We start from the raw sequence: 14,613 nt of genomic DNA on the forward strand, positions 1-14,613 counted from the left end.
TTCTTTTAAGGTTTGTGGTTGGTGCTTTGGTGTTAAGTCTAAGAAGTCTTTGCCTTCCTAGATCTCAAAGGTTTTCTTCTGTTTGTTTTTTTCTAAAAGCTTAATAGTTTGAGATTTTACATTTAAATCTATATGTTAACTCTTTTCTGCAGAGTCAGTACATGCTATTAGTCCTGGATCTCAAAGATTTTCTTCTTTATTTTTTTTTTCTGAAAGTTTAATAGTTTGAGATTTTATGTTTAAATCTATGTTAACTCTTTTCTGCAGAGTCAGTACATTCTATCTTTGTAGAAGTAGGAGGTTTTGTGATGTAGTTTTATAATCTGGCCAAAATGTCTCACAGAAGCAGACATAGTCATGAGGATACCACGTGGAAACAACAACAATAAAAACAAAAAAAATCCCATAGACAGCATGTTCAGCATTCAAGGTGACATTGTCCCCATAAGTCTCCCCCCATATTTGTGTGAGCAGCTGAATGACTAACAGCAACAAGACTAAAGGCAACTGTGTGGGACAAGCAAAGGGAAAGGAAAAAAAGGACTTATGGTCATAAGAACTTGATCTTGGGTGCTTCTAAGAGCATAAAAACAAACAAATAGTCATCTTTTAAGGAAAGTGTTTAAGGAAAGTGTTCCTACTTGCAGTGGAGGACTCCACGAACAGATATTTAAATAATAAATAAAACTGGCAGGGGGCTGTATTAGTCTGTTTTCACATTGTTAATAAAGACATACCCAAGGTCGGGTAATTTATAAAGGAAAGAGTTTTGTTTTGTTTTGTTTTTCCCTGCATCATAATTTTTATTCCCGATGTGGGACAGATTCCTTCCATCACCAAATGAATCACATGCTGCCCTGGAAAGACCTAGGAAACTCTTCCACTGTCTCCAGGGAAGTAGTGAGAAAGGCAGGTGCTGGGCACTGGAAGGCTTTGAAGTTTCCCAGCCTACTTTTTCTCACCTTCTCAACAGAGGATAGCTATTCTCTATTATTCCTCTCATCCACTCATCCCTTAAAAAACCCCACAAAACCATCATTAGTAAAAAAACAAATAAAACCTCTTCAAGTATTAGGCATTAGGGGTTCAGGCTGGGACTTGGGGTCACCAGTGAAAGAGGAAGAGGAAGAGGAGCCATCACTGTTTCTGCGGCAGGGGTTCCTTCCTTGCTGCATCCTATAGCAACTGTTTGTGTACCTCATCTGCTGGCAACTGCATGTATCGAACCACTGAGCCCTGAATGAGGCAGTTCTTCACTGATAACATGTGCGGATATTTCTCAGGGTCTGTGACACTGATATTAGTTAGTTTGATGTTGAGATACTGATCCACAGAATGGAGCGTTCTACAGATGCTCAGGTCATTCTTGAGTTCCACAACCGGCTTGAAAAAAGAATAGAAGAGCATGGTGCTGGTGCCATGGGATGGACTGGAAAGAGGGCAGGGGAAAGGAAAGAGGTTTAGACTCACAGTTCCACATGGCTGGGGAGGCCTCACACTCATGGTGGAAGGTGCAGGGGAAGCAAGACACATCTTACATGGCAGCAGGCAAGAGAGAGAGCATGTGCAGGGGATCCCTCCTTATGAAACCACCAGATCTCATGAGACTTATGTACTGCCACGAGAACAGCACAGAAAAGACCCACCATCATGATTCAGTTACCTCCCAGCAGGTCCCTCTCATGACACGTGGGAATTATGGGAGCTACAGTTTGAGATTTGGGTGGGGACACAGCCAAATCATATCAGGGGCTATTCAGGTTCCCAGTGAGGATTAGAGAAAATGGATTGTTGCAGTTAGAGAATCAGTTTTTAGTGATTTTTTAAAAATTATACAAATATTTTAGAATCATTTTAGAAGATCCTGTTTATTATCCAGGGTAAAATAAAGGTGAAATAACAGTAAGGCATAGAGATTGGAAACATCATGAGAAGTCATTTGTTAAAATTAAGCTGTTTCTCTAAACTTGAGAATATATATGACTTGAAATATTTTTTCAAAATTTTAACTTTTTAAAATGGTTTAATCTTTTCCTTTTAAATGAACATAAAATGGATATGGCGTCTATCAGGGTTTGTATTACTATTATCTTGCTGCTGTAGCAAATTGCCGCAAATACAGTAGCTTAAAGCAACACAGATTTATTCTCTTATAATTCTGGAGGTCACAAGTCAGAATCAGTTTTACTGGCCTAAAACTATGGTATTCGTAGGGCTGGTTTTTCTGGACATTCTAGGGGAGAATTTGCTTCCTTTGCCTTTTCCAGTTTCTAAAGGCTATCCTCATTACTTCATTCTGTCCCAAGTTACACTGCCTTTTCTTCCATCGTTTCCATTTTCACATCACCTTGTCTGCCATTGTTCATCTTTCCTCCTTCTTGTAAGTATTCTTATGATTACACTAGGCTCACCTAGATAATATAGGATAATCCGACATCTCAACATCCTTAACTTAATCATATATGAAAAGTTTATTTGCCATGTAAGCTGACAAACACTGCAGGTTTTGGGCATAAGGATGTGGTTATCTTTTGGGGGACATTATTCAGCTGACCATAGGTTTAAGAGAGTAAAATATATACTATTTACTTCTATAAATACATGTTTTTGAATTAATTTCAGATGTTCAGTTAATATTTACTTGCCTTGTGCCTTGTCATTTCTGATTTCATTTTGCAAAGTTTATTTTTATTCTTTTGTTTTTTTTTTATTTTTCCTGGTAGTGTTTATGAAATTTGTGTAAAATTACTGTAACAATATTACTTTAGAGTATTATCATTTTGAAGTATACCTCCCTGTTTATTTTGCTTACATTTTTGAAATAATTCACCTTTATGTGACTGATATTCTGGATGTACATGAGAATGTATTTTTCCACTTTACCTTGATGTTTTAAATTATGTCTTGTATCATTGTCATTGTTGGAGGAGTCTTTTTTTTTTTTTTTTTCTTTGTAGCTAGGAGTTGCAAAGAGGAAATCCTCTGGAAGCTTTAAGTACATAATGGATGCAGTGTTTTCCAGGACCTGGTCCTTATAAATTTATGTTCACAAAAGTGATTCTTTTATTATTATTATTATTATTATTATTATTATTTGTATTATACTTTAAGTTCTAGGGTACATGTGCACAACGTACAGGTTTGTTACATATGTATACATGTACCATGTTGGTGTGCTGCACCCATTAACTCGTCATTTACATTAGGTATATCTCCTAATGCTATCCTTCCTACCTCCCCCCTCCCCCCAACAGGCCCTGGTGTGTGATGTTCCCTTTCCTGTGTTCAAATGTTCTCATTGTTCAATTCCCACCTATGAGTGAGAGCATGCAGTGTTTGGTTTTTTGTCCCTGCGATAGTTTGCTGAGAATGATGGTTTCCAGCTTCATCCATGTCTCTATGAACTTATCCTTTTTTATGGCTGCATAATATTCCATGCCATATATGTGCCACATTTTCTTAATCCATTCTATCCTCGATGGACATTTGGGTTGGTTCCAAGTCTTTGCTATTGTAAATAGTGCTGCAATAAACATACTTGTGTATGTGTCTTTATAAATCATGCTGCCACAAAAGTGATTTTTAAAAAACATCAACTTTCTCTCAAGAGATTACTGAGAAATCAAAAATGCCAATTTATTATTAAAAAGAAGTTACCAACTAATAAATAAAACAGCATGAATTTACCACGAAGTCTGTGTGGATTTAGAACACAGATCACAGACTGTTGAATGATAATGATGTAAATGCTGATTACCATTTATTGAATTCCACTGGAGAGGTTTGTCTTCTGGATATTACTAGGTCTCTTATAAATGTTCTTACTCGTTAGTTTTACTTTTCTTATACTTTTTTCTCATCTGTTAGGACACTCACCTGAAACTTGTTATAATAAGGAGATTACAGCTTTCTTTATAGCAGTCATTGAGGTTGCACCCTGCTCAATTAAATTTGAATTTAGTTTTCAAAATATTGATCAGCATTGTATTTATAAATAAATCTCTCTTAGTGTGGTTATTTTTGCCTGTGAATATTTATTCAGTTTATGTTGAGCCTTATAGTTTCAATTTAAGAAGATATTTTCTGACCTTATGTTCTGATTTTGACATTTTCTCTAATTTATAATCTGTTGTCTCTTCCATACTAATAACTTACGTTCAGCAGTGCATGGCATAGTCCTTTTTGGAAATTATTGTAATACATAGTGTGGGCTATTTCCAGAAGTATCTACCACCAGTGCTTGTTTACCTGTGGCTTCAATGTGGGTGAATGAGTTTGAAATTATCATTGAAGGCAGCCTCCAAGGGTTAAAAAGTCACAGTGAGACAACCTGTGGCCTTGTACTCTAAAGGAGGGATGGGAAAGTCTACTGTCTTTATATTGGAGATGTTGGAAAGATTTGGGGCCTTTTGTTTTACTCGTTCCCACAATTACATCTTAGCCCTTAGTCCTTGTCATTATAGCTTCACCTGCCTCCAGACACACATCCCTCACAACATATACACAAGCTTGGTATCCAGACTGTCACCTTGATTTTATTTATTTTACCCTAGGCACAGATCTGACCCTACCTATATTGCCTTTGATACTTAAGGTAAATTTAAGATTCTGCTTCTGTTATTTTAATTCATTCTAGGCCCTACATCTCTGAACCTAAGTGTCTACTCTGTGAGGTATATGGTTTAGCTAAAATAAAATGAATGTCATAGATCATAATATATTTGAAAGCATCTTGAATTTGGATTTGACTCCAAACACTTCCTTCTATTTTGTTAATGCTAGCATGTAATAAATACTGTGATAACTTAAAATCTGCTTAGTTTCATATTTTTTATGATTCTAAAATGCTTTTATAAAAATGAAATCAAAGAAAAGCATGATTTACATATATGAGGTTTCCTTAATGTCTTCTTAATGAAGTTGAAATCATTTATATTTAATTTATTCTCTTTTAGTATTGTGCTTCTGCTAAGCCAAAAACAGGCACTTGAAGAACTGAAGCAGTCAGTCCAGCAGCTGAGATGCACTGAAGCAAAGTTTTCAGCACAGAAGGAATTACTAGAGCAAAAAGTACAAGAAAATGATGGGAAGGAGCCACCTCCAGTAGTAAATTATGAAGAAGATGCACGATCAGTTACATCTATGGTAAGCTAAAGAATAATCCAATGAGAAACTTGGCCGGGCGCGGTGGCTCAAGCCTGTAATCCCAGCACTTTGGGAGGCCGAGACGGGTGAATCACGAGGTCAGGAGATCGAGACCATCCTGAGCTACATGGTGAAACCCCGTCTCTACTAAAAAATACAAAAAACTAGCCGGGCGAGATGGCAGGCGCCTGTAGTCCCAGCTACTCGGGAGGCTGAGGCAGGAGAATGGCGTAAACCCGGGAGGCGGAGCTTGCAGTGAGCCGAGATCGCGCCACTGCACTCCAGCCTGGGCGACAGAGCTAGACTCCATATCCAAAAAAAAAAGAATAATCCAATGAGAAACTTGCAAGAGTAGTGTCTAGGTAATAAGTGAATACAAAACTTACTCCAATTTGCTATAACACATTATTACTCTTGTTAATATGCAGGTCCTATTAAACTTGTTTGTAAATGCAAAATAGACTTGTCAGTCACCTCAGGTCACCTGGAGAGCACTTTCAGGAACCACCTGTAGAGTCAGAGGAAAAAGTTCTTCTCTTGCCTTCAAAACTGAAAGGAAAGACTGCAGTTGTATTTATTCCTGGGAGACAGCAGGAAGGTAGGGTCTTATTCTTAAGAGAGAAGTAAACAATAAGAAAAAAGCTATTTATTAATTTTTTTCATCTTAAGTAAAGTAGAATCTTATCTGAGATTGCTGGTGTATTTATTGCTTTTAAAATACAAAATATTGATTTAGTTTAAGAAGTGTTTTTCTGCTTATAAATATGATCCTTAAACTACAATAAATACATTCAAATTCACCAACTTGAAATTCAACTTTATTTCATAGTTTTATTAACTGTTTAAGAATGCCTAGTATAAAATCTTTATTCTCTCCTTTCCTTTCCTCTCCTCTCCTCTTTCTTCTCTTCTCTCCTCTCCTTTCCTTCCTCTTTCCTCTCTCCTTTCTCCTTCTTCCCCCTTTCTTTCCCTTCCCCTCCCTCCCTCCCTCCCTTCCTTCCTTCCTTCCTTCCTTTCTCTTTCTCTTTCTCTTTCTTTCTCCTCCTTCTCCTTCTCTCTTCCTTTTTCTTTCTCTTTCTTTTTTCTATTATCTATCTGTTGATCTATCTATCTATGTATGTTGGTGGTTCTCACCAAGTGGTCATTCCGCACCCTTCCTTCCTTCCTTCCTTTCTCTTTCTCTTTCTCTTTCTTTCTCCTCCTTCTCCTTCTCTCTTCCTTTTTCTTTCTCTTTCTTTTGTCTATTATCTATCTGTTGATCTATCTATCTATGTATGTTGGTGGTTCTCACCAAGTGGTCATTCCGCACCCATGACACCCTCCCCAGCACCCCCCCGCACATACCTGGGACATTTGGTAGTATCTCCAGACACTGATTGTCACAATCAATGGGTGCTATTGGCATCTAGTGGGTAGAGATTGGTGATACACAGAACCTCTTAGAATGCATAGAACAGCCCCCTGCCTTCACACTACCAGCACAAAATTATCCAGATCAAAATATGAAAAGTGCCAAGGTTAAAAAAGTCTGAGCTATATCCTTGGCATTTCCTGTGGGTAACTTATAGAACTATTATAATTATGCTATAGCTGATATTTTAGTAATTTTTACTTTATGTGATTCTAAATGGTATGATTTGATTAAGTGGATTCATATGTCTCCACAGCCAAAAAAAAAGACTGTATCTGAGAATATGGTAAATGTAGAAATGAATATGAAGTATTTAAACAACTGTGGTTATTACTATTACATATTAAAATTAAACTATTGTGGTTGTTATTAATATTGAGCCATATTAATCTACACATCACTTTGTGAATTGTGAATTACGAATCCTTCCTCTCCTTCACTGTCCTAGCTATAAGGATCTCAGCATATGTACCAAGGACCCTGTAAATTCCTTTTCTTGCTTCATGATTCTTGATAAGTATCTGGCATATGTGTTCTTTCAAAGGAACTTCTGAAAAGTTTTCCTTTTGTTTGGCTTTTGAATATCTTATCTAGTAAATCTTTTGTTCACTGAGTGTGGTTTATAATATTTCCATTACCTTGCGGTTGTGGAATTGGTTATTTAAAGGCTTGGCCAGGCGCAGTGGCTCATGCCTATAACCTAGCACTTTGGGAGGCCAAGGTGGGTGGATCACAGGGTCGGGAGATCTAGACCATCCTGGCCAACGTGGTGAAACCCCATCTCTACTAAAATACAAAAAAAAAAAAAAAAATTAGCTGAGTATGGTGGTGTATGCCTGTAATCCCCCCGCTACTCAGGAGGCTGAGGTGGGAGAATTGTTTGAACCCAGGAGGTGGAGGTTGCAGTGAGCTGAGATCGTCCCACTGCACTCCAGCCTGGTGACAGTGCAAGACTCCATCTCAAAAAAAAAAAAAAAAGTGATCATCTGGAGTTTAGTATTTCATAATCATTGAAGAGAAGTTTTGTTTAATGAATACATAATGTTTCCGAGGTAGTGTATAGTGTAGCTTAAGAGAATGAATTTCTTTCTGGCACCTTCAATCTCTGCTCTTGTGTCCATTTATTCAATGGTGATAATACTTTATATATTTTTACAAGATGGTGCTGCATATTTCATTTGATCGAATTTATTCTAAATTGTTGAAATACTAATTATAAATTAGATCTTACCTATTTGCTGAAGCAATGCTTTTAGTCATTAAGGATGTTTTTGTAAAAGAATACTATAATATATGTAGTTTAAAGCAATAAATTATTATTTTACAAATAAGACAGGGCATTTTTACAAATTAATGCCAATTAATGAGATTTTACAGCATTTTTTCAGGAAAATTAGAAATCTTTACAATGCCTAATTCCTAAAACTTAAGAATATGTCTACATGTATCAGTGAATCTTTGTGTAATTCAGTTTTTCAATTAATAATTAGAGTATTATTTTTCAGTTTACTTGGAAACAAAAAGAATCAAAGTTTTAAATGATTTTGTCCGCAAATAACTGTTTAAGCATTGCTTTATGAATAATGTTACAAGAAAAGCCTGGAATTCACATAAGCAGTTCTGTTGATATTTTCTCTTTATAAATTCCATTGTTATAAATGGTATACAATTTCAATAAGAGACTTATTTGAATATTGGAAGAATTGGAAGAACTCAAAATTAAACTATTGTATCATGGAAAATTGTGCAAATTTATGTAAATATTACTTGAGAGCAGGAGAGACAATGAATTATTTCCACATGAGTTTTGGAGAGAACAAACATTCTCCATAATCTTAGTTAATGGCAGTGTTACTGAAAATACCGACTCTTCGGTGGTGAATGCTTCTGTGGAAGAGTGCTTTAAGGAACTGTAACCTTGAAATGTGCCATCATTGGGTATTCTTATAAAGGTTCCAAATGATCAAGTGTATAATCAGGGTTGGGGTTGTATAGTCAAGTTCTTAGAATTATTGATGTTTATTTTAACTCTCTAAGTCAATGAGAGTTAAAGCTCATTGTTAGAGTTTGAATGTTTGTTCTCTCCAAAACTCATGTGGAAATTTAATTGCCATTGTAAGAGTGTTAAGAGTGGGACCTTTGAGAGGTGATTAGGTCAGGAGGGCTTCACCTTTGTGGATGTAATTAATGTCTTTATAAAAGAGGAAGTTCAGCTCCCCTTTACCTCTTTGGCCACCTCCCCACCCCTGCCATGTGAAACCAAAAAATTCTTTCCCTTTGGAGGATGCTGTGTTCAATGACCCATCTTGAAATTGGGGATTAGGCTCTTTTCAGATGCCAAGTCTGCTAGCACCTTGATCTTGGACTTCCCAGAACTGTGAAAAATGAATTTCTTTCTTTTTTTTTCCTTCACAACTATACTAATGAGGAAATAAATTTGTTTTTTTTTTGTAAATTACCCAGTCTTAGGTATTCTGTTATAGAAGCATAAAATGGTGTAATACTCCTATTAATTTACAAAAATCTAAAAATGTATAGACACAGATAAATCATCTTCATAGGACAGGTAATCCCTCTAATGTTGTCTTTTTTCACATTAATCTGGCCAAAATACAAAAAAGAAAATGATTAATTTTAGTATAATTCTATTTCATTTATTCACTCAGGCAGTCTTTACTGAGTACCTACTATGTGCCAAGCACATTTCTAGGTACATGGAATACATGAGTGAATAAAAGTAATAAACAGTCTCATCTGTTAGAGGTTATATAAATCATTATATGATGAATGGCAGTTAATAAATAAGTAAATTATATATCATGTTGGAAAAAAAGTGGCAAGGAGTAAAAACAAAGCAGGGTCAGAGGTTGGGACCCAATTTTAAATGCAAGTCAGGATAAGCATCACTGAGAAGGTGACATTTGAAGAAAGACTTGAAGCAGAAAGCTAATAAACTACTTCAGTTTTGGGGGAAAGAGCATTCCAGCCAGAGGGTACATCCGTTGCAAAGGCTGTAAAACAGGTGCATGTCTGGACTGTTCAAGGTTTAGCAAGAAGGTCTAAGTAGAAGGAAATGCGGAAGTATGGGGAATGAGGTTAGAATAGTAATGGAGAACAGATCTTGAGGCCTTGGATTATGAATTTTCTCTGAATGAAATAGGGAGCCATTGGGTAGGAGGGCTGTAATAGAGGAATGACATGCCCTGACTTTCAGTTTAAATTGGATAGCTATGGTAACTATGTTGAGAGTAAACTTAATGTGGGGAGTAAGGATGGAAAGATGAGACAATTGCAGTAACTTACATGACAGAAGATGACAGTTTGAGCAAGGATGGTGAGATACCACTGTTGGTCAGAAGTGTTTAGCTCCTGTATATATTGTGAAGCTTGAGGCCATGAGATTTTCTGTGGATGTGGAGTATGAGAGAGTGGAGTCAAGAATGACTTTAAGGTTTTTAGCCTGAGCATTGAAGGAATTAAGTTGGTTTCAAGTGTGGTGGAAAGACTACACATAGAGCAGCTTTGATGAGGAAGATCAAGCCTTCAGTTTGTTTTTCAAAAATGACAAGTCAGCAGAAATTTGGGTATTTGGGCTTGGAGTTCAAGGGTATGATTTGAACTGGAGGTAAAAATTTGAGAGTCGTAGACATCAGATGGCATTTAAAACCATTTGACTATAAGAGGTCATCAAGTGAGAGAGGATAGAGAAGAAAAGAGGAACAAAGACTGAAGTCAAGTTAAGAGGTCTAAGAGAAGAAGAGGCATCAGTAGAAGAGACTGAGAAGAAGAAACCTGTGAAAGAGAAGAAAATCAGGAGAATCTGGTGTCCTGAAAGTCAAGTGAGGAAAGTATTTCAAAGTAGAGAGAGTGATCAGTTGTGTTAAATGTTGATGGGTGCAGTAAGGTGAGAACTGATAGTTGAACATTGGAGTTAGCAATACAGAGGTCATTGGTGAGCAGTTTTAATGGAATGGTGGGGACAGATCACTGATTAGGGTGAGTCTAAGAGAAAGAAAAGAGAATAATTGTGTATGGTGAGCATAGACATATTTTTCATGGACTTATGCTGCAAAGGCATATGAAAAATAAGGCAGTAAATTTGAGAACATTGGGGTATTTATTTAAAGAGGAGGAAATTATCGTATCTGAACGTTACAGGTACAGTCCATTAGAAAGGGGAAAGCTAATCATTTTGAGAAGAAATGAGTCAATTAAAAAAAAATTAGAGACGGGGTCTTTCTCTGTCACCCAGGTTGGAGTATAGTGGCATGACCATAGCTCCTTGCAACCTCAAACTCCTGGGCTCAAGTGATGCTTCTGTCTCAGCCTCATGAGTACCTAGGACTTAAGGTGCAAGCCACCATGCCTGACTAATTTTTATTTTTTAATTTTTGTAGAGATGGGGTCTTGCTATGCCACCCAGGCTGGTCTTGAACTTCTGGCTTCAAGTGATGCTGATGCCTCACCCTCCCAAAGTTCTGGGATTACAGGCATGATTCACCATGCCTGGCCCAGAATAAATGTCTTAATAAGTGAGAGAGGATGGGATCTAGTATCCACATGGATTGGCTTTAATATTGGCACAATAATTGGCAAGCAGGATGGTAACTCCTGGTTATGTGGGTGGTGATTTTGTGAATGCCCTCTTCTGATTGCTTTGTGTTCTCAGTGAAGTAGAATTAAGGTCAGGGTCATTTGCTGAGAGTGACGATATGGGAAGAGGGTATTGGATGTTTGAAGAAGGTGTGAAATCATCCAGGAGAATGGAGAATGAATGGACTAGGACAGTGCAGTGTGATTGCTGAGTAGTAATAATGGTTCACCTAAGATTGTGGTTCTACACAGTACAACCAAGAATATATGGTGGACTATGTAATACTTGGATCCTGAGTTTAAGGTGGGACTTGTCAACATGGTTGTACTTTTTTCTGCCGAGTGTGTTCAGCCATCCTAGCATGATGTAGAGTGGGCAGAAAGTTGGATTTCTTTAAAGCTGTGGTTATGCTAGATAAGTATGATGAATTAAGTAAGAGAGGGGAAAAGGAAGGAAGATGTGTGTAAGAAAGTGATTATAATGATTAAAGAATTAAAGCTGTGTAATAGAGAGGCCACCAAGAGAGGAATGGAGTGTAAGGAAAAGTGCTTTGAGGAGATAGGTTGTTAAATCAGGTGATCATGGCATAATAGGTTAGATAATAGAATCTTAAAATTTTGGAGTTTCCTCTAGCCAGTGACAGTAAGCAGAATCAGAAATAAAAGTGAAGCATCTTCAATGACACACCTGTAAGGGAATATAAGAAATAATAATCGCTTTGTGTCTACCACAGCAATAAAATCCTGCCATTTTACAAACCTTAATATTATTAAAAAAATAATTTTGGTAGACTGGGCGTGACGGCTCACACCTGTAATCCCAGCACTTTGGGAGGCTGAGGTGGGTTTACTGCTTGAATTCAGGAGTTTGAGACCAGCCTGGGCAACATGACGAAACCTTGTCTCTACAAATATATAAAAATTAGTTGGGTGTAGTGGCATGTGCCTGTAGTCCTAGCTACTCAGGAGACCGAGGTAGGAGGATTGTTTAAGCTGTGTAGTTTGAGGCTGCAGTGTGCCACGATTGTGCCACTGCACTCCAGCCTGGGTGACAGAGTGAGAGCCAGTCTCAAAATAAAATAAAAATAATTTTGGTCTATTAGTAGAGTAACCTTTAAAAACCATGAATCATAGTGTTACCTTATTTGCAAAGGTTCACTCTACTTCTCTGAACTTAACAGAGTGTTTCTAAGACTTAGAATAACATTGGAAAGATTAGTCTTTTCTGCTATACCATCAAGTTTATAGGCTACTGGAGGGGAATAAATTCATTTGAACTTTGGCAATACTCTTTATTAAAGAGGAAAAAAATGGGCTGTAAGAATACATATCTTTAGAGCATTTAGAGAGAAATATCTTTGAGGCCATTATAATTACAAAAGGAGAAGTACAATGATAACTTATGGAAGGTTTTCCTAGCAAAACCGTAGTTGTATTTATTTTGCTAGGCTGGCAGTAGTACTAGTCTGAGTTTTGTTGTATTGATTTGATTCGTTAGATTAGATAACTTCTTTATTTTATCTGTGTATTTCCCATTAGTTTGTGGGATGTTAAGAAGTGTTCCACAGAGAAGTGAGTTGCAGAGTTTGAGTCATGTTAGGTGAAGCCAAAAGAAACAGTAATATTGACTGCAGGAACTTTTTCTAAGCCTTTCATATTAAATGTCCAAGAGGGGAAATAGTATATGGAATGCAGTGTTTCTGAAAATATTGTCCCAATTCCCTTTCAAGGAGCCTCCTGAGGGGACCGTAGTGTAATGGAACATACTTTGGGAAATGCTTAGTTAGAAGATAAATTCTTTCTTATTTAATTAGGATAATCACAGATTAAATGTCTAATAATTCTGAAGACATTTTGAATTGCTTATGTGTTCTTGAATTTAAGGATTATTTTATATAATGCTTCAATTCTAGCTCTTTGGGGTAGAAGAATCTGCCTTCTGGGACAAATTAGGAGGGTGAACTCTATTGACTCATAGTGATGAGAATATCAGAATTTTCTAATCTCTAAGTAAACTTCAGCTGCTGACTTTCTTATTATATTTATTTATTAAGAGACATGTTCTTCATTCTTTTTTTAATTATCTGGTTTTAAGAACATAATAAGTATTCAGTCAGTATATGCTGAATTAAAGAATTGGACTTTCTTTTCACTACAGAATAATCTGGTTATTTTACTTTATGACAATATATGCTTTGGACCAAACATACAATAATTTTGATTGAAAGAATCTCCCTGATATGTCAAATATGTCTAGAATTGATGGCACCATAAAATGAATTTCTCCTTTATAAATATAATTAGGTAGTCTATATGATAATTGCCTTTGTTTGTTTCGAAATTACACATTTTGTTTAAGCCCTTTTGCTAGACCAACACACAACATAGATTTTTCTTCTCTGCACATGTTACTTAGTTTTGCTTAACTGAGCAGCAGTATCAGTAAAATCCTGCTTTGTTACGTTTTCAACCAACAACACATTTAATGTGTTGGCTAAAAATTGTCAGGCCAGGCGTGGTGTTTCGTGCCTGTAATTCCAGCACTTTGGGAGGCCGAGGCCCGTGGATCACTTGAGGTCAGGAGTTCGAGATCAGCCTAACCAACATGGTGAAACCGTGTCTCTACTGAAAATACAAAGATTAGCCAGACGTGGTTAAGAAAAGTTTCCTTAACCTTTCTTAATTTTCTTTTCTGTAGAGGGAGGAAATGAATATATACCTTTTTTGCCTTACAGGATTTCTGTGACACAGAAATGAGATAATGTGTATAAAGATATTTTGTATATTATAAAATCCTGTAGAAAAACATCAGATTCTATTTCAGTGTTTCTAAAAATGTACCTTAGTTTACAGGTAAATTAATTGATAATCACTGAGTTCTTATATATGAATTATAGATTTTCTGTAGGATTATTTTACATATTTCTTATTTGTAAAGGAAAAGCCTTAATTTCTTTGGATAGGTAGTACATGCACATGTACGTGGGTCTGAGTGTCCTTTCTTAGTGTCGCAGTTCTAGTCCTTAGAGGTAATCTTCCAGAAGTGTTGTATGCAAATAAAAGCCCAAGTGTAAATGATTTGCCTCCTGTTCTTTTTATGTAAGTGTTAGAGCATACAACAGTAGTGTTCTATATCTAGCTTTTTTACTTAATGCATCTTAGGTATTTTATAACAGTGAATGTATAGTTACTTCAGGTTTTTTTTTCATTTATCCATTTAAAAAGCAAATATTTATTGAATGTCAGGTGTCAGGTATCATTTTAGTTTTGGGGATACAGTAGTGAAGAAAATAGAATGTTTTTTTCACTGTTATGGACCTTTTACTCTAATTGGAGGAGGCAGTCAGTGAACAAACAAATAAATACATAGTGTGTCAGGTGGTGGTAAATTCTTTTGAAAAAAAGACAGCAAGATTGGGGGCAATAAGGCAATGAGTGCTGGGAGTTATTTTTATGCATAGTGT

At 36.5% G+C, this 14,613-nt stretch overlaps 1 protein-coding gene across 1 annotated transcript in view; it reads left to right on the top strand.

Annotated features, from left to right (window-relative positions):
* The window catches only part of FER (fer (fps/fes related) tyrosine kinase), a 435,538-nt gene that overhangs the window by 145,738 nt on the left and 275,187 nt on the right, over positions 1-14,613 (top strand). Inside the window, exon 10 of the mRNA XM_011949316.1 lies at positions 4,956-5,145. Coding sequence (XP_011804706.1) covers positions 4,956-5,145 — 190 coding nt within the window. The remainder of the gene's footprint in view (positions 1-4,955; positions 5,146-14,613) is intronic.

This window comes from Colobus angolensis, unplaced genomic scaffold, assembly GCF_000951035.1.
Source record: "Colobus angolensis palliatus isolate OR3802 unplaced genomic scaffold, Cang.pa_1.0 Scaffold298, whole genome shotgun sequence".
In the NCBI taxonomy this organism is placed as follows: Eukaryota; Metazoa; Chordata; class Mammalia; order Primates; family Cercopithecidae; genus Colobus; species Colobus angolensis.